The sequence below is a fragment of the Hyperolius riggenbachi genome, chromosome 8 (genome assembly GCF_040937935.1).
Source record: "Hyperolius riggenbachi isolate aHypRig1 chromosome 8, aHypRig1.pri, whole genome shotgun sequence".
Lineage (NCBI taxonomy): Eukaryota > Metazoa > Chordata > Amphibia > Anura > Hyperoliidae > Hyperolius > Hyperolius riggenbachi.
In genome coordinates, this window is record NC_090653.1 from 99,865,066 (window position 1) to 99,890,305 (window position 25,240).

Below are 25,240 nucleotides of genomic sequence, written 5' to 3' on the forward strand. Positions count from 1 at the left end.
AGCCACGTGTCTGGGCTCTTCACTGGTCACAGCTGTTTAGGACTTCACAGACAGCTCTATCAGCCTTGCAGAACGGCTGTGAGCAGGGAGGCTGTCTGTGAGTGAAATACACAGCAGAGGGGAGCTCGCATATAGGGAGCATGGAGGGGGTGTGCATAATGCTTCTTCAGTATAGCAGAGACAGCCCCTTCTCTATCTTGCTCGACAAGCCTTGACAAAGGCAAGAAAAGTGGAATATTAGAAAGCAGGGGGAACTACAAGAGGCTGCAGTTAGCCACATGAAATCAGATCAGGTGTTGCAGCATGTAGGAATGCAGAAATAAGGGTGTACATTCTGTTACAGAGTCTCTTTTTTTTTTTTTATCAATAAATTTTTATTACGTTTTTCAAGGCAAGAACAAATAGTAGCTGACTGTTAAGTCGTCATATATTATAAAATACGAAAAAGAAGAATGCCATAAACAAAGAGAATAAAAAAATATAACAATGAAATATACAGATAAAGGAATAACCAATACATGGGTTATACAAATAGTGATGTACCGAGGGGTAACAGAAGGAGGTGCATGTTGTAAATGCATGGTGTATATTGTGTGGGTGAGGATGATGGACCATAAGGTAGCTACTGTGTAAAATTTGGACATCCATTGAGCTTGTTCCAAGTCATGATGGAGCAATTAACGTAGTTTAAGAGTAGAGATCGGTAGGGATGTTTCCCCCCAAAGACCAGTGAGTCATTACAGGGAGAGTTAGTCCAGTTAATACTCAAGAGGAAAGGCGGTTCTTTGTCTTTGTTGTTGAGTCTGATGGAGCGTTCCATTTGGAGATTGAAGTCCACTTGGTATCTTAACTGAGAAATAGATGGAATTTCTTCTGAGTTCCAATTCATTGTGATGAGGTTTCTGGCTACACATAGTATTTGTGAAACTAATAATCTATATTTCAGAGGAAAGGTCCTTATACCGATGTGTGTTACAGAGTCTCTTTAAAGAGGAACTGTGATGAAAATAAAGTGTAAAATTGCTTATTTTCCACAATATTCATTTATAAATGATTTACCGTATTTTACGGACTATAAGACGCTCCGGACTATAAGACGCACCTAGGTTTAGAGGGCAAAAATTGGGGAAAAAAACAAAATCTAAACCTGGTGCATCCATAGTGCAGGGGTGCCTTATTCACCTTTTCCCCAAAACTGTCCCTATCTAAGCTACACTGCCCAGCTACACTAACCCTTGCTGCCCTCCCAGCTACACTCACTAGCTGTCCTCCCAGCTGCACTCACTAACTGCACTCCCAGCTACACTGCCAGGCACACTCATTCACTGCACTCACAGCTACAATGCCAGCTATACTCACACCTACAATCACAGCTACACTACACTAGGTACAATCATAGCTACACTACTCTACAACTGCTGCAATACAGTAGGTACAATAACAGCAACACTACACTACACTTGCTACAATCACAGCTACACTACACTAGATACAATCACAGCTACACTACACTAGATACAATCACAGCTACACTACACTAGATACAATCACAGCTACACTACACTAGATACAATCACAGCTACACTACACTAGATACAATCACAGCTACACCACACTAGATACAATCACGGCTACACCACACTAGATACAATCACAGCTACACCACACTAGATATAATCACAGCTACACCACACTAGATACAATCACGGCTACACCACACTAGATACAATCACAGCTACACCACACTAGGTACAATCACAGCTACACCACACTAGATACAATCACAGCTACACCACACTAGATACAATCACAGCTACACTACACTAGATACAATCACAGCTACACTACACTAGATACAATCACAGCTACACTACACTAGATACAATCACGGCTACACTACACTAGATACAATCACGGCTACACCACACTAGATACAATCACAGCTACACCACACTAGATACAATCACGGCTACACCACACTAGATACAATCACGGCTACACCACACTAGGTACAATCACGGCTACACCACACTAGATACAATCACAGCTACACTACACTAGATACAATCACAGCTACACTACACTAGATACAATCACAGCTACACTACACTAGATACAATCACCGCTACACCACACTAGATACAATCACAGCTACACTACACTAGATACAATCACGGCTACACTACACTAGATACAATAACCGCTACACCACACTAGATACAATCACAGCTACACCACACTTGATACAATCACAGCTACACTACACTAGATACAATCACAGTTACACCACACTATATACAATCACAGCTACACCACACTAGATACAATCACAGCTACACTACACTAGATACAATCACAGCTACACCACACTAGATACAATCACAGCTACACCTCACTAGATACAATAACCGCTACACTACACTTGCTACAATTCAGTAAGTACAATCACAGCAAAACTACACTAGGTACAATCACAACTACACTACACTCGGTATAATCACAGGAGGTCCTTCTCACCTATCTAGATGCTTTGCCGGGTGGTCATGTGAGGTGATGCGCTCTGTCCCCAGATCTTACAGGTCACATGTTGATGAGCTACTCGATGGCGACGCAACCTACAGAGACCTCGGGCAGTACAGCCACCGCATCTATCTCCAGCCTGATCTCCCGCCGCAACCATTTCCGGCCCCTGCGCAGGAGGTAGTTCAAAGCTGGGAGAGCTGGCTGTCTGCGGAGGTAACTCGCAGATGTCCACCGTACTGTGGGTGAATCAATGATGTCCACCATGCGGGGGGGGGGGGGGGGGGAGGAGCGCCGATGTCTGCTGTACGGTGGATGGATCAGTGATGTCCACCATGCGGGGGGGAGGAGCGCCGATGTCCGCTGTACGGTGGGTGGATCAGTGATGTCCGCCATGCGGGGGGTGAAATGCCGATGTGAGCCATACAAGAGTGGATTGCCGATGTCCGCCATGCGGCGGGGTGGAGCGCAGATGTCCGCTGTGCTGGGGGTGGATCGCCAATGTCTGCCAGGCAAGGGGGTACGCAGATGTCACCCGCTGAGAGAGAGGAGACAGGCAAGCTGTAGGGAGAATTAGAGCAATTACCGCTCACTTTAGGATTCATCTGGCCCCGGACATGTAAGCTTGTGTGTGTGTGTGTGTGTGTGTGTGTGTGTGTGTGTGTGTGTGTGTGTGTGTGTGTGTGTGTGTGTGTGTGTGTGTGTGTGTGTGTGTGTGTATATCGTATATTCAGACTATAAGACGCACTGACTTTTTCCCTCCATTTTTGGGGGAGAAAAAGCGCGTCTTATAGTCCAAAAAATATTGTAGTCCGTATTTGCCCCATTGTAAGATGTACCGCAGGTGGCACCATCTATAGTCCTGTCAGGTGAAATGTTTGTTTAGTGAGAGCTCTAAAGCCAGTCCAAAATATACCTGAGAGAATACAATATACAACAGTATATAGATATAGGAAGTGTTTCTGATGCTGAAACCAGGATAATTACTATAAAAATGGGTATCCTGAATAATTTACTACATTCTACTAAATAAACGAAAGTGCTTCCTTAAACGCACTGAAATGTTTTTGTATAATTGCATTTCTGTTACATACAATTATAAAATGGGAGTGTGAAGCAGGCCTTAAAATAAAAATATAAAAAAAACATAGTGAAGTAAACAATGTATAATTTACGTGCACCAAGAATAAAACAGGACCTGTGCAACTACTGATTTCTTATCGTAAATCTTTGGAGTTTTTGTTTTTTTTAGAGATGCATCACATTCATGGATAGAGGATTTGTTTTCAAGATCATCAATGACTACATGTCTGGATTCAGTCTGAAGGATCCAAAGGTAAATTATAGCTTGGTTTTGATAATGGATAGATAGATCTACAGTACTGTATAAAGATAGATTTCCATACACACAGAGCCTGAACTGCCTTTTTGTGAGGAAACAATGTACAGTAGATATGTTACTCCAATGTCACAAGATACATACTGTGAATGCAAAACAGTAAAAAAGGGCGCATGCGGCAAGTGGACTAATTGGGCGCTGCAATTTGCACCAATGCAAAAATATCGGGAATAGGTTGCCGGAGCGGAAATTTGGACGCCCAAATGCCGATATTTTTAGGTGCCTATGCGGTGCCCGAGATAAGTACCCGCAAAAGACCCAGGTACATCTGAAGCCTGCCCGAGAAGGGCGGAAGATGGAAGATTTCAACCGGGGACAGCGGGGTGACGAGTAGACGGAGAGGACTGGGAAGGCTCTAAGGGATCCAGAGCTATTCCTCTTCTTAGGTGCATATGTAACTACATGTACTTGGGGCCCGTTTCCACTAGTGCGGTGCGGAATCGCCGCATATCACCGCTGACAAAATCGCATGCGGATGCGATTCCGCATGCGTTTTTTGCCGCGATTTCGCATGCGATTTCGCATAGGCAGGATATATGCGATTTTAACCATGTCACTGCCTGTGTCAATTTACATTACTTTCAATGCGAAATCGCACGCGAAATCGCGGGAAAAAACGCATGCAAAAAACGCATGTGATTTCCCTATTAAATACATTGCCTGCGATTCGCCTGCATTCCACACGCAGGCGAATTCTGCAGGGTCTACCGTGCAGAAAAATCCTGCACATAAAAACGCAAATGAAAACTGACAAGTGGAAACAGTCCCATCCACTTGTATTGCCTATGCGAATCCGCATGCGTTGTCTGCATGCGAATTCGCGCTAGTGGAAACGGGCCCTTAAAGGGATACTGAGCAGCTTTTAAAAACACAATTCGCACTTACCATGGGCTCTTTGCTCCTCTCTCGGTCCCGCAGGCGGCTCAGTTAATCGGTGATTTTGGCCTTGATGGGTGGGTGCCCGCCACGCAAGCTATGCGTCACCACGCCGGCTGCTACTCATTATCACGCCGGGGCAGGCGGGAGAGTCCTGCGCATGCTCGGTTCAAAGTTTGCGAACAATGCATGCGCAGAACTCTCACGCTGGCCGTAATGATGACACATAGCATCCGGCGTGATGACGCGTATCACACGCGGCGGGGACTCGCCTGCGGGACCGAGAGAGGAGCCAGGAGAACGCCAGGGGACTTTGCGGCCTACAGTGGACTGCATGAAGCCCCAGGTAAGTGCAAGTTGTGTTTTTAAAAGCTGCTCAGTATCCCTTTAACACCCTAGTTGTGTTGATTTACTACAGGCTCTCCTGAGCTGACTAATATTGGAGAACAGAAATGATTTAGCATACCTGGGGCCTGGTTGTCTAGCTAGAACACTGTATTGGATGTAGTGAACATCAAATTTTTGGTTCGCGAGCGCAAATTTACCGCAAATGTTCGCCAACTGAATGGCCGCCGACTTTAGCCGTTAATAGCGAAGCCTCCTTACATGCTAGAAACACTTTATTTTCGCAGGGTATGTAGAGGAGGGCAGTGGGTACAAGAAGATTTTTTTTTTCAAACAGACCTTATACTAAGTTCTTCTTCTGAATGTGGGAATTGTTTTAACAACTGCCGAATTTAGCGGTTAATAGCAAAGCCCCCTTACATGTTAGAAACAACACATTTGCAGGGAATGTGGGGCACTGGAGGTGGGGAAGAGCCCCTTGTCTATGGATTGGAAAAGGGCTCCAGGGGAGAGGGAAATCTTGGCTACCCCTCCCCCCCCCAGAGCCCTCCCATACCATGGACCAATCGGGCTGGTGTAGTTCAGGGTGCGAAGCCCCACATAGCTGGGGCTCTGCATTCTGGCTGTCCCAGCCTGCATGGAGAACAAGCGGTTAAAGAGGCTTGGGAGGGGGACCCCACATCATTTTTTTTTTATTTCCCACATTAAAAAAAAATTACATTTATATACAGGTTAATACATTATCTGTCATTTAAGCGCAGCGACTTTGCTATACTTTGCTATTTTTCCCTCTAAATTTAAAATTTTCTCAAAAAGTGTAAGGTCTTTTTGAAAAAAAAAATCCTCTTGTACCCACTGTCCTCCTCCACATACCCAGCAAATTTGGTATTTCTATCACGTAACGGGGATTTGCTATTAACCGCTAATGTTGGTGGCCAGGGAAACATTTCCCACACTCTGCACAAGAAATTTAAAATGATTTTCTCAAAAATTATAAGGTCTTTTTGATTTTTTTTCCTCTTATAACCACTGTCTTCCTCCACATACCCTGCAAATTTGGTGTTTCTAGCACGTAAAGGGGCTTCACTATTGACTGCTAAAGTCGGCCGCCAGTGACTTCAATGTAAAATATGCAATTTTGAAAACAAAAATTGCATTACACATGAATTGCGAACAGCCAAGGTTCCAAGTGAACTTTTAGGGTCATCTCTAATTGGCTGTACTCCATTTACAGCCTGGCACAGAGCTCATCAGCACCATCTGATAGCCTAAAAAGAATAGTGCCCAAATGTTACCCGCTGTGTATCACATAAGGCTACAACAGTCTTCTGAGCAGTAGTTGTGATAGCTGTATACAAAGCTTACGTTTCTTGATTAGCTCATGTTTAAGAGTATCTCAGAAACTTTAACGGTGGGGGTGTGAGTAACCCCACTTATCACTTGTTGCAGCCAATCGGATTGATTTTAGATTCAGTGGGCGCAAAATCACTTATTTACACATGTTTAAGAGTACATGAAGAGAGAGGGCTATACAGATTGAATTTTTTTTTTTCCTTTTAAATAATGTACATTGCCTGGCTGTCCTGCTGATCCTCTGCCTCTAATATATTTAGCCATAGCCCGGAACAAGCAGGCAAATCAGGTGCTCTGACAGAAGGCTGACTAGATTAGCCCCATACTTATTTCAGGTGTTTGATTCAGACACTACTAATTCCAGAAAGATCAGCAGGATGCCAGGCAACTGGTATTGTTTAAAAGGAAATAATTATGGCAGCCTTCATATCCCTCTCACTGCAGGTTTTCTTTACATCTGAAATTGAACGTTACATTTTCCATAACGTTCCCATCAGTTAGCGGATGTTTCTGCATAGTTCTACTTGCTAATTACATACTGCAAATATGGTATAAACTTAATAAAAACTTTGGTCCATGCTATCTTAAAGATAAAGGTACCCAGAGCCGCTCTCTGCTTGTCATGTGTAGTTTTGCTGCTCCTGAGTTACCTCTGCCATTAAATATATATATTTTTTAATTACAGATACTAAATGAATACAAATTTGAATTTTTGCAAACCATCTGCAATCATGAGCACTTCATTCCTTTGAATCTGCCGATGACATTTGCCAGGCCCAAGCTGCAGCGAGTTCACGGTAAAACACTCAACTTTCTCTATAATATTTTTGTTAAAGAGGAACTTTAGTGAAAAGGGGAAAAATATAAATCAATACATTGCAAAGCGAGACGTTAAAAAACTGAAGAGTGATAAATAAATAATTGATATTCACCATGTAATTTGTTCATATTGCTGCCATTATTTATAACCACACCCCCTAACAATTAACAATGCGATAGGCTAAAAGGTTATTTTTCTATTGGTGTATATATGCACAGAGGGAGATACTGATTGCTTGACAGTTGGAAACAGCTGTTGTTACCCACTAAGCAACGAGGCTCCCACAGTGTGATGTCAGGACCTAGGTCATGACATCACACTGTGGGAGGGGTTTCACCAGATTATCAGCCACACAGAACCCTCTTACCTCCCCCCCTCCCCCCCACACACACACACCTCTCCAATAATCTATTCAAGAAAAGGTAAAGATTTCTTGTGTGATCAGCTACTCATTGGGGTGAAGTTCAATCCTTTGTTCCAGTTCCTGTTTAAAGAGACACTGAAGCGAGAAAAAAAAATATGATATAGTGAATTGGTTGTGAACTATGAATAATAACTAGAAGTTTAGCAGCAAAGAAAATGTTCTCATACTTTTATTTTCAGGTATATAGTGTTTTTTCTAACATTGTATCATTCCCTAATATGTGCAGATTACACAACACTCAGCATTCAAAATGAGTCTTTCAGAGCAGTCTGTGAAGTAATGACCTCTCCTCTAGCAGAGGAAAAGTAAATAGTCCAGGAACAGTTGAGATAATAAAAGTCAGATAACAGCCCTCTCCACGACTAACTTAGTCGGAGAGCTTAATGGCTTGTTTGCATAGAAATAACAACTGGAGTTTCTCAACTCTTCCTGTACTGGAAACAATTACACTGATGTATCTGATCTTAATGTTTTATTTCTTAGCTGCGCTACACATACAAATCATAATATCATCATTTTTTTTTCGCTTCAGTGTCTCTTTAAGTGCAGTTGAGACTTCCAAGTCATTTATCAGTATGGTCTTTAGATAAATGCAGAATTATGCAGCTCTATTTGCTGTCTTTCAGCCAACATGCATACATAGATGATGAAGAGTAAAATATTTACGCCAGAATATGATGTCTATACTTACTGTAATCATCATCACTGCATTAGTATGCCACTGTATATGGTGGCAATCGGCCTAAATGATCTGCATTTTTACGTAGGGTTTCCACTTTTATTTTGATCATCAATGATAGCAGAAGTCTACAATAAAAAACGCTACACCCAATAGGCCAGCCTGGAGCGTTAGGGAGCCTTGCCCAAGGATTCTTTGCTGAACAGGTAACTGGCTGGTGTCTTTGGCCAGTACACTACCCAGCCACTCTGAGTAAAGAGATGCTTTTCTTGTTGCCACTGTTTGGATCACTCAATAATGTTATTTACGTTGAAAAAGGAGGAATCCATAGGTTACATTGGAGAAAAGTGTTTATTTCAAACATGCTACTGTATTTGCTAGTATTTGCCACAGATCAACTTTTTTAAAAATAGCAGCACACAGCAGCAATGAAAGTCTATGGATGCTAGACACTATTTCTAGCACTTAGTAACGGAATAGGGAGCGATTCCCCGCATCCAAGTGTATATTCCAGCAATAACATGCTGTCCGAATTGCATGCGGTTGCAATTCTGGGCGGCATGCAGCTGATTTTAGTTTCACACATTTGAATCCCTATAGCCATGCATGGCTGTTAGGTAGATAAATGAATGTACACCATGTATGTAGTGTCATTCCATGTGCTGACAACTATTCTTTTCACAATACCATTAGATCTGTTGTCATACGCTGTGGAGCGGTTCGTGTCTGTAGGTAGGTTGGCTTGGTACACATAATTCTTGAAATCAGAGCTGCCATATACACTTGCCAGATCGCACTTCCCTCTAATGCCACTAACAGCACAGCACATGGCCAGATATTTGCTTACTTTACTACTAACATCACTAACCAGTACTAGTCAGGCAAACTGACAACTTAACCCTGCTTCAGCATGGATGGTGGGAAGGGAGGTTTTAAAATTAATCCACTGTCTTTACTTGCACTTAAAGGACAACACCATTAATATCTGTAGATTGAAAAATACCATAGCTTTGAAGTGAACCTGAAGTGACATGTGACATGATGAAATAAACCTATACACATATGGCACTAGCCCTAATAAGGAATTATCTGAAGTCCTTTTTTGTTTTCCAGTACAGCAAGAGTTAAAAAAAAATGAGTTTGAGCTTGTCAAGTCAGTCAGATTTTCTGAAAAGTAAATAGAACCTGCGGAGTGAGAAACAGTGAGGTAAGTATTCTAATGAGGATAGGTCAGAAAGGTCACACACCTTTATAGATTTATCGAGTGCTGGAACCAAAGGGTCAATTCAGTAGCAAGTAGAAGATTCCCCAAACTCAGGGGCGTAACTAGACTTAACAACTCCCCCCCCTGCAAAAATAGTAGCATGGGGCCCCCTTGGTCCCCGAACAATTGGTCCCCTAAAAATTACACATGCTGCATACGTTTTTTGTACAAAAAAAACGGAAAGGTTTGTTTTGCTAATTGGCTACACTAGCGGTTGGGAAAAAGTAGGAGCATGGGCCCCCTGCGGCGGCAGGGGTCGCAGGGGTGATAGCTATGTCCATGCCTACACTATTGCTAGGATCAATCATCTAAACAGTAAAATTTTCCGTCAGATTGGATCTATTAACCACTTGAGGACCCACCCTTTACCCCCCCTTAAGGACCAGCGCTGTTTGTTGGGATCTGTGCTGGGTGGGCTCTGCAGCCCCCAGCACAGATCAGGGTGCACGCAGAGCGATCAGATCGCCCCCCTTTTTTCCCCCCTATGGGGATGATGTGCAGGGGGGGTCTGATCGCGTCTGCGTGCAGGCATGTTGCGGGGGGGGCACCTCAAAGCCCCCCTCCGTGGCGACATTCTCCCCCTCCCTCTCCTACCTCCCTTCCCCGGAGATCCGGGCTGCACAGGACGCTATCCGTCCTGTGCAGCCAGTGACAGGACGTCCCCTGTCACATGGCGGCGATCCCCGGCCGCTGATTGGCCAGGGATCGCCGATCTGCCTTACGGCGCTGCTGCGCAGCAGCGCCGTACAATGTAAACAAAGCGGATTATTTCCGCTTGTGTTTACATTTAGCCTGCGAGCCGCCATCGGCGGCCCGCAGGCTATTCACGGAGCCCCCCGCCGTGAGTTGACAGGAAGCAGCCGCTCGCGCGAGCGGCTGCTTCCTGATTAATCAGCCTGCAGCTGGCGACGCAGTACTGCGTCGCTGGTCCTGCAGCTGCCACTTTGCCGACGCACGGTATAAGCGTGCGGTCGGCAAGTGGTTAAACAGATCTATTAGATCATTTCCAACTGGTTCAATCGGATTGCGTTAGATTTTGCAGTAGATTTTGGGTACTTATCAAAGCACAATCTATTGCAAACTTGATCTGAAACAATTTGGACGTCTACACACAATGCAATTTCTTATTAGATCCATCTAATAGATCCGTCTATTTGATGGAAAATTGTACCATGTAGATGAGGTTTTATTGTCCCAAACTGCAGACACACATACAATCCTCATCAACTGATGACCGTTTTAGGGCCTCACCAGGTCCCCCTTTATTGAGGTATATCAGACAAGGTATATCTGATATTTTGTCTGATATACCTTGATAAAGGGGGATCCTGCAATGCCCGAAACAGTTGTCGGTTGCTAAGGATTGTATGTGCATTTGCAGTATGGGACAATACATTATTGATCCTAGCAATGGTGTGCGGAATCCTCTACTTGCTAAAGGATTCTAATGAAGTTGTACTGCATAAAAGTTTAAAAGAACAAGCGACACCCATGCAAACCTAGACATAAAAAACACATATATAAGTAGATAAATACTACTTCTACTTACATAACAGATGTATTGTGCTATCCACGTAATGATTCCTGTGAATTTTATAAAGGAAAAGCAGAAAATCCTATTCTAGGCAGTGGCCATTTTGCCAAGCTAATGCTGACATCATATCCTCCCTGACTTTTGTTTTCCCTCCTCCCTTCTCTTGCTCATTGTGTATTCATTAGCTGCCCTCCTCCCAGAGTCTTCAGACACTCCCACTGAGGTGTATACTAGGAACTACACTGCCTTTTTTTTTTCTTTTCTCCTCCAATCGCTGAGTCATCTCAGCCTTGCTTGTAAACAGGCAGGGAAATAAATAAGTGGATTTTTATTTTTATTTATCCTTGGATGTATCCTTTAAAAGACAGAACATTGCTTCTAAACTACAACTGTGACAGTTTGATGCAATTTTAAAAATAAAGCTATAAAACTGAAAATATAAATGAGACTCTTTTTTATATTATTAATGTTCTATTTATCATTCACACTACACATAAAGTTCATTATTTCTTAAGTTTGTTTTCACTTCAGGTCCACTTTAAATAATAATGCATGTGTATTACTTTTTATATCTCCATCTTTTATTATTTGAAAAAGTAACTGTGATTTTTAAAACTTGGATCTCCCACTGGCATTGTTCTGAGTCCACACTAATAAATGACTCAGCTTTATTGGATGCCACATAGCTGGCGCCCTTAAAGCGGTCCTGAACTCAGAACTTCCACTCTGCTCTAAAAGATAGGCAACAGCATAATAACATTTAAAGAGACTCTGAAGTCTCTTTTTTTACCTTCTTTTGTTTAACAATCCTCTTCAGCTTTAATGCCAGAGTTACATCGCCGCATCCCCGCGGCAGAGGAGTGACTTATTACCTAGTAAACGACCTGCAAAGTTCTACGACTTTGCAGGTCGTAGATCATGCTGCCCTGACACGCAGGGCTTCTCTTCCTGGAGAGGCTGAGCTTTGAGCTGTAGCTCAGCCTCTCCGCAATCATTCTCTGCGGATCTCCGCCTCCTCCCCGCCCCTCTCAGGGAAGGAAGACTGAGAGGGGCGGGGAGAGGCGGCGATCCGCAGAGATTGACTGTGGAGGAGGCAGAGCTACAGTGTAAAGCTCAGCCTCTTCGAGGAAGTGAAGCCCTGCAGAGCCCGGGAGCTTTGCAGGGCTTATCTCTGATAATAAATCACTCCTCTGCTGCGGGGGTGCGGCGATTTAACTCTGTCATTAAAGCTGAAGAGGATAGTTAAACAAAAGAAGGTAAAAAAAGAGACTTCAGAGTCTCTTTAAAGAAAAACATTTCTTTGTTACAGCTGATTCAGATCCTGCAATTAAATCTGCAGTATGTCTACTTCCTGTTTTCATGGAAGCAGACATAGTGTTAACATCCTGTGTTTACAAATTAGCTGTTCTGCCATGGCAGAGGAGATTCCTGAGCTGACACAGGTTTGAGATCAAATTACAGTGGTGATTGGTCAAAGATGAGGTGGAATTAGACAGGCTAAACTCTTTAAATACATACAGCGTGCATTTCTCTGTTTTCCCTCTGTCCTGTGCAAGAGTTCAGGTCCGCTTTAAGGGCAGCTGCCCACTGTATAAATAAGCAGTCCATAACTCTTCTGTTAAAATATACTGCAGCTTGTTCTGCGGTGAAAGAAATGTTAGTGGAATCTGTCCAGTTCCCCTTTGCGTGAGGATTTGAGACAGGATGAGCAGAGCCCTACGGCGTTATAAGGACTAGATGTAAATTGGTTGTACTGCTGTCATTTTAATATACCAGTAAACATTTGCATTCAAGTGACAGCTTGTAGTTACAAATCAGTAGTTAAAACTTGTAGTTATAAATCAGTATGTCTCTGTCAACGGTCTCTCACTCAAACAGGATCCTGAGGCATATTATAGGGGCATTACAGCACCATTCTATAGGATAAATAGTTCAGCATGAACTATCCTATCAGTGTGGGCTTTCCAGACACCAACAGTGGCAGCCATTTGCCTTTATAGTATGGTTTCTGATCAGACATGAGCAAGAATTGTGTGTGTGAAAAGCAGAAACTTCCCAGAGTCTGCTGGGGGGGGGGGGGGGGGGGGAGTGTAGTTGTGCATGCAGGGGCTAACTCACCTAAGCCACTACCATCTTAAGGTGGGTACACACGTCAGATAAAAGTCTTTGGAAAATGAAAGATCACAGACCAATTTTACCCCCTTTCATGTAGTATGAGAGCCATACTCTACACAGTCTATTCTATGGAGCTGAACTCCCCATCAGATAAAAATCTTTGCAAGATGCTGCACACAAAGACCGCTGTACACACGCAACAGACCAGTATCTGCAAAAGATCTGTTCCTGCAAAAGGCTCATACACACATCAGACCATAGTCTTTTGAAAATGAAAGATCACAGACCAATTTTACCCCCTTCCATGTAGTATGAGAGCCATACTCTACACAGTCTATTCTATGGAGCTGAACTCCCCATCAGACAGAAATCTTTGCAAGATGCTGCACACAAAGATGCTGTAGACATTCAACAGATCAGTTCCTGCAAAAGATCTGTTCCTGCCAAAGATCCGTTCCTGCTAAATGCATTCATAGTCTATGAGATCTGCAGATCATCATACACACCTTGTTTAACAGACATTCATCTGCAGATCAGATCCACCAGGATGGATTTTCAGATCTGCAGATGATTGTCTGATCTGCAGATGAATGTAAACAAGGTGTGTATGATGATCTGCAAATCTCATAGACTATGAATGTATTTTGCAGGAACGGATCTTTTGCAGGAACAGATCTTTTGCAGATACTGATCTTTTATGTCTGTACAGCATCTGTGTGTGCAGCATCTTGCAAAGATTTCTGTCTGATGGGGAGTTCAGCTCCATAGAATAGACTGTGTAGGTATGGCTCTCATACTACATGGAAGAGGGTAAAATTGGTCTGTGATCTTTCATTTTCAAAAGACTATGGTCTGATGTGTGTATGTGGCCAAAAGATCCATTCCTGCAAAACGCATTCATAGTTTATGATATCTGCAGACCTCATACACACCTTGTTTAACGGACAATTATCTGTAGATCAGATCCACCAGGTTGGATCTTCAGATCGGCAGATAATTGGCTGATCTGCAGATGAATGTCCATTAAACAAGGTGTGTATGGGATCTGCAGATATCATAGACTATGAACGCATTTTGCAGGAATGGATCTTTTGCAGGAACAGATCTTTTGCAGATACTGATCTGTTGAATGTGTACGGCATCTGTGTGTGCAGCATCTTGCAAAGATTTTTATCTGATGGGGAGTTCAGCTCCATAGAATAGACTGTGTAGAGTATGGCTCTCATACTACATGAAAGGGGGTAAAATTGGTCTGTGATCTGTCATTTTACAAAGACTTTTATCTGACGTGTGTACGCACCTTTAGGAGTAATTTAATACAACTTTTCAGGTGGTAGACCTTTTGATTTGAATTCCGATAGTACTTTGGGATTCCAGGAAAGTCCTATTTAGGATTAAGACTGTAGACATAACTGTTTATCTCACCAGTTTATTTTAATTTCAGGTTTCCTTTAAAATAATTCCACTGTGAGCACTCAGGCGGGTTCCTGTAGCAGCAGCTCTGGTGGCTTCCTGTAGCAGCAGCACACGTCAGTAGCAGTAGCTCAGGCAGGTTCTAACTACTTGTAGAAGCAGCTCAAGTCAATAATAGCAACTTAAGTGGCTTCCTGTGGAAACAGCTCAGGTCTGCAGCAGCTGCTCAGTCGGGTTCCTGTAGCAGCTACTCAGTCGAGTTCCTGTAGCAGCAGCAGCTCAGGCAGGTTCCTGTAGAAGCAGGAAGCGGCCTGCAGGAACCCAAGCATAAATTGATTTATGGTGAAGAGACACTTGTGGTAAATTTCTGTGTGTGCTTTGCGGTGCGTACCCAGCAAAAGCAGGAAGCCAAGGCAACGGAAGAGGGAAGTCGCATTGTGCCCTATGCGTGTGGTTCCGATGCATACAGTACATGGAAAGTAGGCTTCATTGCAACTATTAAAGATCATGTTATGCGGTACTGCACTGCATGCATTGCGTTATTTCAATGGATTCTGTTGCAATGCTAATGTGTCGATGTGAACATATCATCACAATAAAACTGAATAGTGTTATATTGAAATGAAATTATATTGTCCAACACACTACAAAGCCCCATTGTGAAAGTTCCCTTAAACCACATGTTATGCATGGAATGAAATTAGCTGTGTCTGTGTCACTTCCTTGTGTCTCTGGGCTGCTGGTAGTGCCATATGGGATGAGCCGTAAAGCTGTAAGTGCCCACATGGATATTCATGTATTTTTTCACTTAGAAGGGAAGGTAGAATGATTAGTGAACTTTATGTTATAAATTGAATTATCCATTAAAAATAAAACATCTCAGCTACGCACCCACACTACAAAACTACGTGCAGGATCCCACCCTTATATATTTTAGATCTGCACATGGCTTTTATAAACACATTGGGGAGGGTATGGAAACAAGGAAATGCTTTCTCACACATTGAGCTATAATGTAAATGGGCTTGAAGTTTATACGACTGCTGAGCTGCAGTGCTGATGACAAAGAGTTCATCTCTTGTCAACAGAGGGATGAGTTGACCGGGTCAGGTGATGTGCTCTGCGCTGGAGAAGCAAGTCTCACTTTCCTGCCAGCATGGAACTAGAGCTTTCAGCTTTCAGGCAACCAGGTAGATTGAAAATAGTTATTGCAAAAAGTGCAGATGTGGAATTCACACAACAGTGCGCATTGCTAAATAATGATTACAAATTCACTATTATAACCATTAAAATTGGAGTGTGGTCTAGGGCTTTAACAGTGAAAGCAATTCTGAAAACAGAATCAAATGTACAAACCAAGGTTATGTGTGGAATTGGTTTTGTGAGATAAAGTCATCCATTGCTTTAGTTTGTAAAGTGATTCAGAGTTCAGGAAACCTTCAAAGGGAATCTACACTTGTTGCAAACATATATCAGTGCTTGACAAGATGCTTTATAATATATTGTTATTTCAAAGTATCTTTACATTTTAGTTGGCAGCCAGCCACAAATTTCCAAAGCTGACTGAAGCTGAAATTGGACTACGTTGCAAGTCTGAATTCTGTACTTTTTAGAGGACAGACTGCCTAGACCAGGGGTGGGCAAACGTTAAGCACTGCAGGCCGCATTCCTCTCCACCTCCCTGCAGAGTTGCAAGCGGTGTGGTAATGGCAGGGTTAACTCATCTAATTGCAGCTTCCAGTGCTGATTTCCATAGCGGTATAATGTGACACGCTGGCACATACTGATGGCGTGTTCCATGATGCCACTGTGGCCATGGAGATCACTGCTGGAAGCTGCAGTAAGGGAGAGAAAATAGGAATCCAGCCTCCAGCGGTGGGCCCTATTCATAGTGCTTACGGCATGGATGGATTTCAGGCAAGGCTACAAAGGCCATGGCCTAGGGCACCAGGAAAGCAAGAGGCGGGCTGTGGGCAGCAGGGTGGCAGTAGCAGTTAGCCTGCTGAACATTCATCCTGCTACACAGAATTTGCACATAGCGGTCGGTGGCTACCAACAGCCCGGATCTGGTGCTCGGGGGATGAAGGGGCAGTGAACGGGCACTTACAGTGATCTCTGAGATGACTGTAACTCACTTTGCCACTCGCCAAGGACCTTACAATCTAATCCCTGCCAACACTAATAATTAACTGTCCTCAGAGGAGCCTACAATCTAATCCATACCGTGTGTGTGTGTGTGTGTGTGTGCGTGGGGGGGGGGGGGGGGTAGGATGCTGTCAGTCTGGGAGCAGCTAATGATAATGGGCCTTGGACGGTAAAATGTACAAATCCGGCCCTGCTTACGGGCTGGATATGGCCCGCAGGGTGTAATTTGCCCAGCGCTGGCCTAGACATTTCTCATCTTTCTGCAGCAGTAACTAGTTGCACGGAGTAGCAGTTTGTTACTTATTTTCCACACCTGGACTAATAAACTTACAGGCAGCAAACTTAAACTTGGACACTCCCATATCCCAGCCCATGTTAGAAAACAGGATAAATAACTGTGTTTTGCTTGCAGGTTTTATTTCCTAAGCCCCGTTTCCATTTGGAATGAATTGTTTTGTTTTACTGCACAAGAAAATGTAACCAAAATGACAGCCTATTAAAGTTACCGGAGCAGTGATTTAAACGCCCCTGCTGAGGGTGCAGAGGTTGGGGGAACACTATTACTTTTCTACGGAGTGTTGATCCTATGGCTCTGCCCCATTCTTCCATCCTCTCAAGCCGATTGCAGCTTCTGCCGGCATTTGTAATTTCTGGCGGGGTTTGTGGGCACACCGTGATGCATTCCAGGAAATGTAGTCTGGGAGATGTGAGTACAGCTCTGTACTCGCATCTCCTGGCTGCAGCACTCCAGTGGAACCGGGGCCTGACACCTAAACTCAGAAAAAGGTTAAGACGAAATACGGCCCAAAGGCTAAATATTGGCTTCGGCTTCCCATTATAATCTTTCTATTAAGCTGAGGTGGGAAAGGGGTCAAAGTAAGTTGCAGTAGGGCCTTTTGACACCTGCTGGGCCCCAGGCACCTGCCTACGTTGCCTGATGGATGATCCTGCTCTGCCTAAGCTAGCTGAAATAAGTTTTTTTTCTTGTTTTTGGTAATCCCTGTAATGTATAGGGCTTTACGGAAGGGATTGCATTTTTCTCAGCGATAGAGGAATTTCACTTCATAGGAAGATTACATCTAATGCTAGGTACACACCATACAATTTTGTGTTAGATAGATGGTTCGATAGATAATTTCCAACATGTCCGATCTTATTTTTGATCGTTTTTCTGATCGATTTCTCATAGAAGTGAATAGAAATAGATAACAAAAGATGACAGAATCGAATCGGAAATCGTTCGGACGGAAAATCGACCAAAAAAAACGCATCGTGTGTATCCAGCATAAGAAAATAGCACTATATTGAACGGCGTCAGCAATTCTCTTTCTCTTACAACAGGTTTGGTTTAAGAGAGTACCTACATTATAAATTACAGTTTGCTTTACACCTAATAAGTTGCCAAGATACAGTATATCAATTCACACATAATAAAGTTTGATTTTCCCACCCCCAGGATCCATTTTCCTCATGTGGACTTGAAATCCCCGCCCCATGTGTGAAATTGGGCGATTTTTTTTCTTTCCAAACCATAGGTGCAAAGGATGCTGGGGGATTGATGTCATAACTCCACCCCCCATGTCCATGTGATCTACTACAGGCAGGCAGACAGACATCTGAAATAAGAATGAAAGCAAACAGACATAAGACAGGCTGCAGCAGTTCTCCTGCCTCTCCTCTCCTCTCCTTACACACTGTGAAAAGAGCAGTACTTTGATCCAGGCAGGCAGAGAGCAGGGCAGGGAGGGGCAGGGGATGGAACCAGGCTGGAGGGGAGGACACAATGGTGAGGGTGTACTTTAGCAAGTATTCAGCATGAGGAGAAATAAGGAAGTGCTTCTACAAATATAAATGTGAGTCTGTTCTGTCCACTACGACGTACCAGATGAAAACGTTATATGTTTATCTAATTGTACACACTGCATAGACTACATATACTAAAGCAATAGGAAATACCTTGCAACTGCAACCCAAATTTGTATTCACCAGGGAGTCGACCAGTCACCACCTGTATCCACCAGAGGTGTAGCAACAGTCCATCATAGAAATCAGGCTGGGTCTCGACCTGGATTTAAGGCCTGGTGGCCACTTTTATTGTAGATATCACAGTGAAAAACACACAACGTTTCGACCTCAAGGGTCTTTCTCAAGTGCTTACAGACTATATGTGCAACACCTATATATATAAATCATAAAACACACCCCCCTAGGGGCGGGCACAATACTTAAAGAGACAAGCCATATAGAATTCACTTCATAGGAAACATTTTAAATTGTATGCCTCATTCATGCCATTTGGCGCAAGAGTACCAAGATCAAAGATCCATTTACTTTCTCTACGCAGTAGAGAGATTAGCGGGTCCACACCCTCCTGCGGAAACACTTTTTCCAGTATGCACCACCTCAGATCGCCCACCACATGTCCACATTCATGAAAATGGCGACCTACGGGAGATTCAAACATATCTTTAGTTTTTTCTCTTTCCCTCTTCTCCATATCTTTTTTATAATTCCTAATGTTACTCCTGTGCTCGTTAATCCTTCTCCTCCCATCTCTGGACGTCTGCCCTACATAACCCATTCCGCAAGGGCACTTTAGCAAGTAAATTACATTAATCGTAGTACATGAATAATTACCTTTGATGTTGATCTTTGTCCCTTTTGTAGTATGAGTGACATGGTCACCCCGAATGATGGATGAACAATTCTGACAGCTCATGCACGGGAATGTACCTTTACGGCGGGGAATAAATGAGGTGGCGGTCTTGCAAGGTTCTTTTAAATCTGCTCTCACTAGCTGATCTCTAATGCTTTTTCCTTTCCTAAATACCATTCTAGGTGGGGAATGGAATATTTTAGATAGCAGCGGATCCGTCTCCACCACTGACCAAGCTCCAAGCAGACATTTTTTGATGTCCGCCGCATGGTTATCGTATGTCAAGATAAATTGTACCCCCTCATGGGACTCCTTTCTACCTACCCTTCTCATTCTCAGATCGCTCCTGTCCATTCTCGCTACCTGGGCGGCTGTTTCCTCAATTCTCTCCCTATGATATCCTCGCTTCTCATAGTCTGCCACTATTCTGGTGGACTGTTTCTGATACTTTTCATCGCTGGATGTAATTCTCCGTGCTCTAATGAGCTGACTCTTGGGGAGCCCTTTAATCAATGGTGGGGGGTGGCAGCTACTCGCTAATAACGCATTGTTCCTATCTGTCTCCTTGCGGAATAGGTCTGTTTCAAGAGTGCCTCCCCTTATCTCAACATCCACATCCAAAAAATGCAACTTGGTAGCATTATATTCCAGCGTGAATTTTAATGTATCATGGCAGAGGTTGAGGCTTGTGAAAAAATCGAGCAAAAGTTGCTCGGGCCCTGTCCAACAAAAAAAGAGGTCATCAATGTACCTGCAGAAGCCCTTACTGTACTTAGCAAAATATTCATTCTTTAACATAAATTTAGCCTCAAACTCTGCCATGTATACATTAGCCAGACTTGGCGCATACGGGGCCCCCATAGGGACTCCTTGGACCTGTAGGAAAAAATCATGACCACACCTGAAGTAGTTAGACTTTAGACAGAATTCCAATAAGGTTACCGTGAATAGCATTTGATCAATGTTTACGTTTCCCTTTTCTGCAAAAACATTTCTTACTGCTGCCACACCCTCAATATGAGGGATATTTGTGTATAGACTAACCACGTCCAGGCTAACCAAAAATGTCACATTATCTGCAGTCAATTGTTCCAAAAATGAGAGGAAATGAGTAGTATCTCTAAGGCATCGGGGATTAGACCAAACCTCCGGTTGCAATATTGAATCTATATACACACCCAAAGGTTCCAATAGTGAATTTACTGCAGACAAAATTGGTCTGCCAGGCGGATGTAATAAATTTTTGTGGACCTTAGGGAGTGTATACAGCATCGGCACTCTATATGTATCCTTCTTCAATGCACCCGCCAGTTCACTAGAAATCAGGCCACTATCATAAGATTGGGACAACAAAGCCTCAATCTCCTCCTTAATATTTAATGAAGGGTCACTGTGCAATCTTTTATATGTCGTGGCATCATTCACTTGTCTTTCCAACTCTGACACGTAATCAACTCTTGATTGAGCCACCAAAGCACCCCCCTTATCCGCTTTTTTAAATATAACCTCTTGGTTGTTCCGCAGATTCTGCAACGCCTGTCTTTCTACCAGAGGGACATTATGCATATTGCGATATTTATCCTTAGTCCATATCTTCTCTAATTTATTCAACAGCAAAGTCTCAAATACATCTATAGCCGGGCAATTCAAAGGTGCCTCAGACTTACTCCCAGTCTTAAGCCTATCCGGAACATCATCACATGTCCCATCACGTGCGTTTAGTACTAAACTGTTAGAAGGTTTCTTCAAAAAATGCCATACCTTCCACTTTAATTTCCTAACCAACTTGTAAATATCCACTTTCAAGTCGAAAAACGGTTGACAGAAGGAGGGCACAAAACTCAGTCCCTTGTTCAGGATAGATACTTCTGCAGCCGTAAAGTTATATCCACTAATGTTGATCAATAGATCGCTGGGCTGTGTCACAACATCTAAAGATAGGAGGGTGTGGACCCGCTAATCTCTCTACTGCGTAGAGAAAGTAAATGGATCTTTGATCTTGGTACTCTTGCGCCAAATGGCATGAATGAGGCATACAATTTAAAATGTTTCCTATGAAGTGAATTCTATATGGCTTGTCTCTTTAAGTATTGTGCCCGCCCCTAGGGGGGTGTGTTTTATGATTTATATATATAGGTGTTGCACATACAGTCTGTAAGCACTTGAGAAAGACCCTTGAGGTCGAAACGTTGTGTGTTTTTCACTGTGATATCTACAATAAAAGTGGCCACCAGGCCTTAAATCCAGGTCGAGACCCAGCCTGATTTCTATGATAGACTACATATACTGTATGTATTGCCATTCAATCCTTTTTTTTTGGCCGGAGGTGCTCTTTATGCTGCAGTTTGATGATTTGATCTAGGCTGCTTTTTGCACTTCTTTGCTGCATAGTTTCTGCAACATGCTGAATGACTTTAATAAATGATAAAAACATACAGTTTCTGTTGCTGAGGACCTGCCAGTAGTCATTAAAATGTCATTACCAGTACTTCTCTGTTTTTGTTTTCTCTGCAGATGTAAATCTTGAGTGCAATTTGACAGATGATTATTGCAAGTATCACTTCCTGGTTGGCCTTTTGTTGAGAGAAGTATCACAAGCCCTTCAGGATAATTATGAGATCAGATACGTTGCTATCTCCACCCTCAAACATCTGCTTATCAAGCATGCTTTCGATAACCGGTATCAGCACAAGGTAATGGCTTCACCAGCAAGAGTTTTTATTTAAAGTGGACCTGAACTCCTGCACTGGATAGAAGGAAAACATAGACATGCACACTGTATGCACTTAGAGAGTTTAGCTTGTCTAATTCCCCCTCATCTGTGACTAGTCACAAGTTGTAATTTGATCCCTTAGCGGTATCAGCTGTCTGCCACGGCAGAGAGCTCATTTGTAAACACAGGATGTTAACAATATGTCTGCTTCCATGAAAGCAGGAAGTAGACACACTGCAAATTTATTGCAGGATATGTATCAGCTGTAACAAAAACATGTGTTATTTATGCTGTTGATGATCTTTTAGAGCTGAGAGGAAGTTCTGAGTTCAGGTCCACTTTAAAAGCTGTTTCTCATATCGGCTCATTGGAGATGACTCAGTAAGCTTTTTTTGGTGCCATTAATACCGGTTTTATTTCCTTTCCGGGTCCTTTTACACATGGTGAGATGCGATTTGCGAGCAGCTCTTGCAACACATCGCTCTGAACCATAAAACACACTTTATTATATGTGGCAGACAGTGTTGCCAGGGAAATTGGAGGCAACCTGCCTTCAAAAAGTCACACCATTCACTCACATGTATACTTCTCGATAGGAAGTACATCATCTGAAGATCTGCATCTGTGCATGTGCACCGCAAAGGCGTCAAAAATTCAAAGTGTTCAGGTTACCAATGACTTCCAGTGATTCCGCTGCTGTAGACTGTAACACGCGGCAGCTTCTGCATTAGCTGGAGTACTTCTATTGCATTGCTGGAAGTGTGTCATGTTCCATTGACTTGGCCATTGCAATGAGGTGCACAACACGGTAGGTGTAAAAGGGAACTCAAGGATTTTGTCGTCTTTGCTTTATCACCCAATTCAAAAAGATGTGATAGCCATGGGCAAAACGAAGCATAAACGATCACATTTGTATAATGTACTCATAAATGAATGTATTCTGCACTGCAAAATTGAAGGACTGGGAGGCGCCCAAAGTCAATAAAAGTAAAACTGTTGCCCTTTACGGGTGGGTAAGTAAGCAGGCGTATAACAAGGATAATATTAGCACAGTGGACAACACGTATCATGACTGTAGTTCAATTCCTCAGGTCAGTAACAGATTTCCCAAAAAGCTCATGGTGAACCAGAACTCCTAGGAGTGTAAGCTGCTAAAAAAAAGGATTAAAAAGCCCTCTTTCTAAAACGCTATGCAAAACAGAAATGTGCCTCGTTAAAACAGAAGGTATTTGCAATTCAGGTTCGAGTGAATATATGTGGTCTCCCACAATGCATCACTGCTGATTATGCAAATCATCCCTTTGTTGTACCTGAAAGCCAAAGCACACCTCCAGAACTGCTGGAATGAATGATGTGTCAGCTTGGAAATTGTACAGAGCTCATATGTTCACTCCAACCTGAATAATCGCAAAAACCTTTCTTTTTTAAGAAGGCACATTTCTGTTCAGGTCAGTAAAAGTCCCTTACTACATGCCGTGTGAACAGGGGCGTACCTAGAAATCCCCGGGCCCCCCCTGCAAAAAAAAAAAAATCTGCTCAGGGACTTTCGGGGGGCAGGAGGGGTCGCAGCATAGGAGGAGAGTGTGGCAGATCGGTGGGGAGGGGGGACATTCCCCCCCCCCCTCCTCCCTCACCTCGGGTTCTTCTCTCAGCGCTCCCCCTCCTGCAATCATTGGTGGCAGCGGCGACGGCAAGCTGAATACATTACCTCCTTCTCGCCGGAGCTCTTCCGTTCTCTAAGAGCAACTTCCTGTTTACACAGGAAGTTGCATGAAGCTCTCAGAGAACAGAAGAGTTCCGGCGAGAAGGAGGTAATGTATTCAGGCTGCTGCTGCCCGCTGCCACCAATGATTGCAGGAGGGGGAGCGCTGAGAGGAGAACCCGAGGTGAGGGAGGGGGGGAATATCCCCCCTCCCCACCAATCTGCGGCCACGCTCTCCTCTTATACTGTGACCCCTCCTGCCCCCCGAAAGTCCCTGAGCGGGCCCTAGGGGGGACCCGCCCCCCCTCCCCCCCCCCCCCCCGCCCCGCGACGGCAGGGGTTGCATCACCTATTGTTACGCCAGTGCGTGTGAAAGCTTGAGTGCCTCTGCGTTTCTTTATAGAAGTTTACCTGTATACAGAGCAGGAAATTCGGGGATGTTTGGGTGCCTCCATAAGTGCCCATGTTAATAGCCGCGATTGGCTGGTGTGAAAGGAACTGATCACTGACCAAATGATTTCCAGTCAGAGAGGGACGAATCAGCTTGCCATGCCAGGCTGTTATCAAGCAATTTACGTCAAACTTAATTCTGCTGAAAACCCTTAACTGTCAGCAAAATAATTAACAAAGTCCACAAAAGGTATTGACTTAGCATCTGTATCAGTCCTTTTATATATAATCACATCCCATACCCAAGGGACACACTTCTTCCCTTTCAGTGCAGGTGTCAATGTGGAAAAGCTGCCACCATAGTTTTCCATTACAGTCATCTTATTTTAAACATCACAACAGCTGTTATCACTCCCCTATTCAATTCTCTCCCTCATCATAGACAGATCTGTACTAAAAAAGTAAAGCACTTGCCTGTGGCGTAACTGCAAATCATGGGGCCCCCAGCAAAACTTTGATGGGCCCCACAATGCTCACACCCTTTCCTTGCCTACCCCTTGTGACTCTCACAGCCTTGGAGTGCATCTCACAAGGGTCATAAGACAAGTGTGACCCCCATAGTCTTCACACCCATAACAAGTGCAGCCAAACAAACACCTGGGCCATATGCAATTCACTTCTTCTCCTGAGTTTTCTCCTAGGAGATAATTTTTCTTCTTCTATTTAAAATAACTTCTTATCACGTTGCAATTGAAAAAGTACCAATCACGTTCTTGCTTGCTGGTGGCTTAACCACTTAAGGACCACAGTCTTTTCGCCCCTTAAGGACCAGAGCCTTTTTCTCCATTCAGACCACTGCAGCTTTCACGGTTTATTGCTCGGTCATACAACC

General features: G+C 43.5%; 1 protein-coding gene across 5 annotated transcripts in view; it reads left to right on the forward strand.

Annotated features, from left to right (window-relative positions):
* The window catches only part of DOCK11 (dedicator of cytokinesis 11), a 404,878-nt gene that overhangs the window by 187,654 nt on the left and 191,984 nt on the right, over window positions 1–25,240 (forward strand). For 4 of the 5 annotated variants that reach the window (XR_011023561.1, XM_068250928.1, XM_068250932.1 and 1 more), the window contains 4 exons: window positions 3,773–3,856; window positions 7,179–7,290; window positions 9,110–9,148; window positions 22,058–22,236. Coding sequence is in view for 4 of the 5 variants with exons in the window: in XM_068250928.1 (XP_068107029.1) it covers window positions 3,773–3,856; window positions 7,179–7,290; window positions 9,110–9,148; window positions 22,058–22,236 (414 nt within the window). In the remaining variant the exon portion in view is untranslated. The remainder of the gene's footprint in view (window positions 1–3,772; window positions 3,857–7,178; window positions 7,291–9,109; window positions 9,149–22,057; window positions 22,237–25,240) is intronic. The other variant, XM_068250930.1, reaches the window with a different exon arrangement.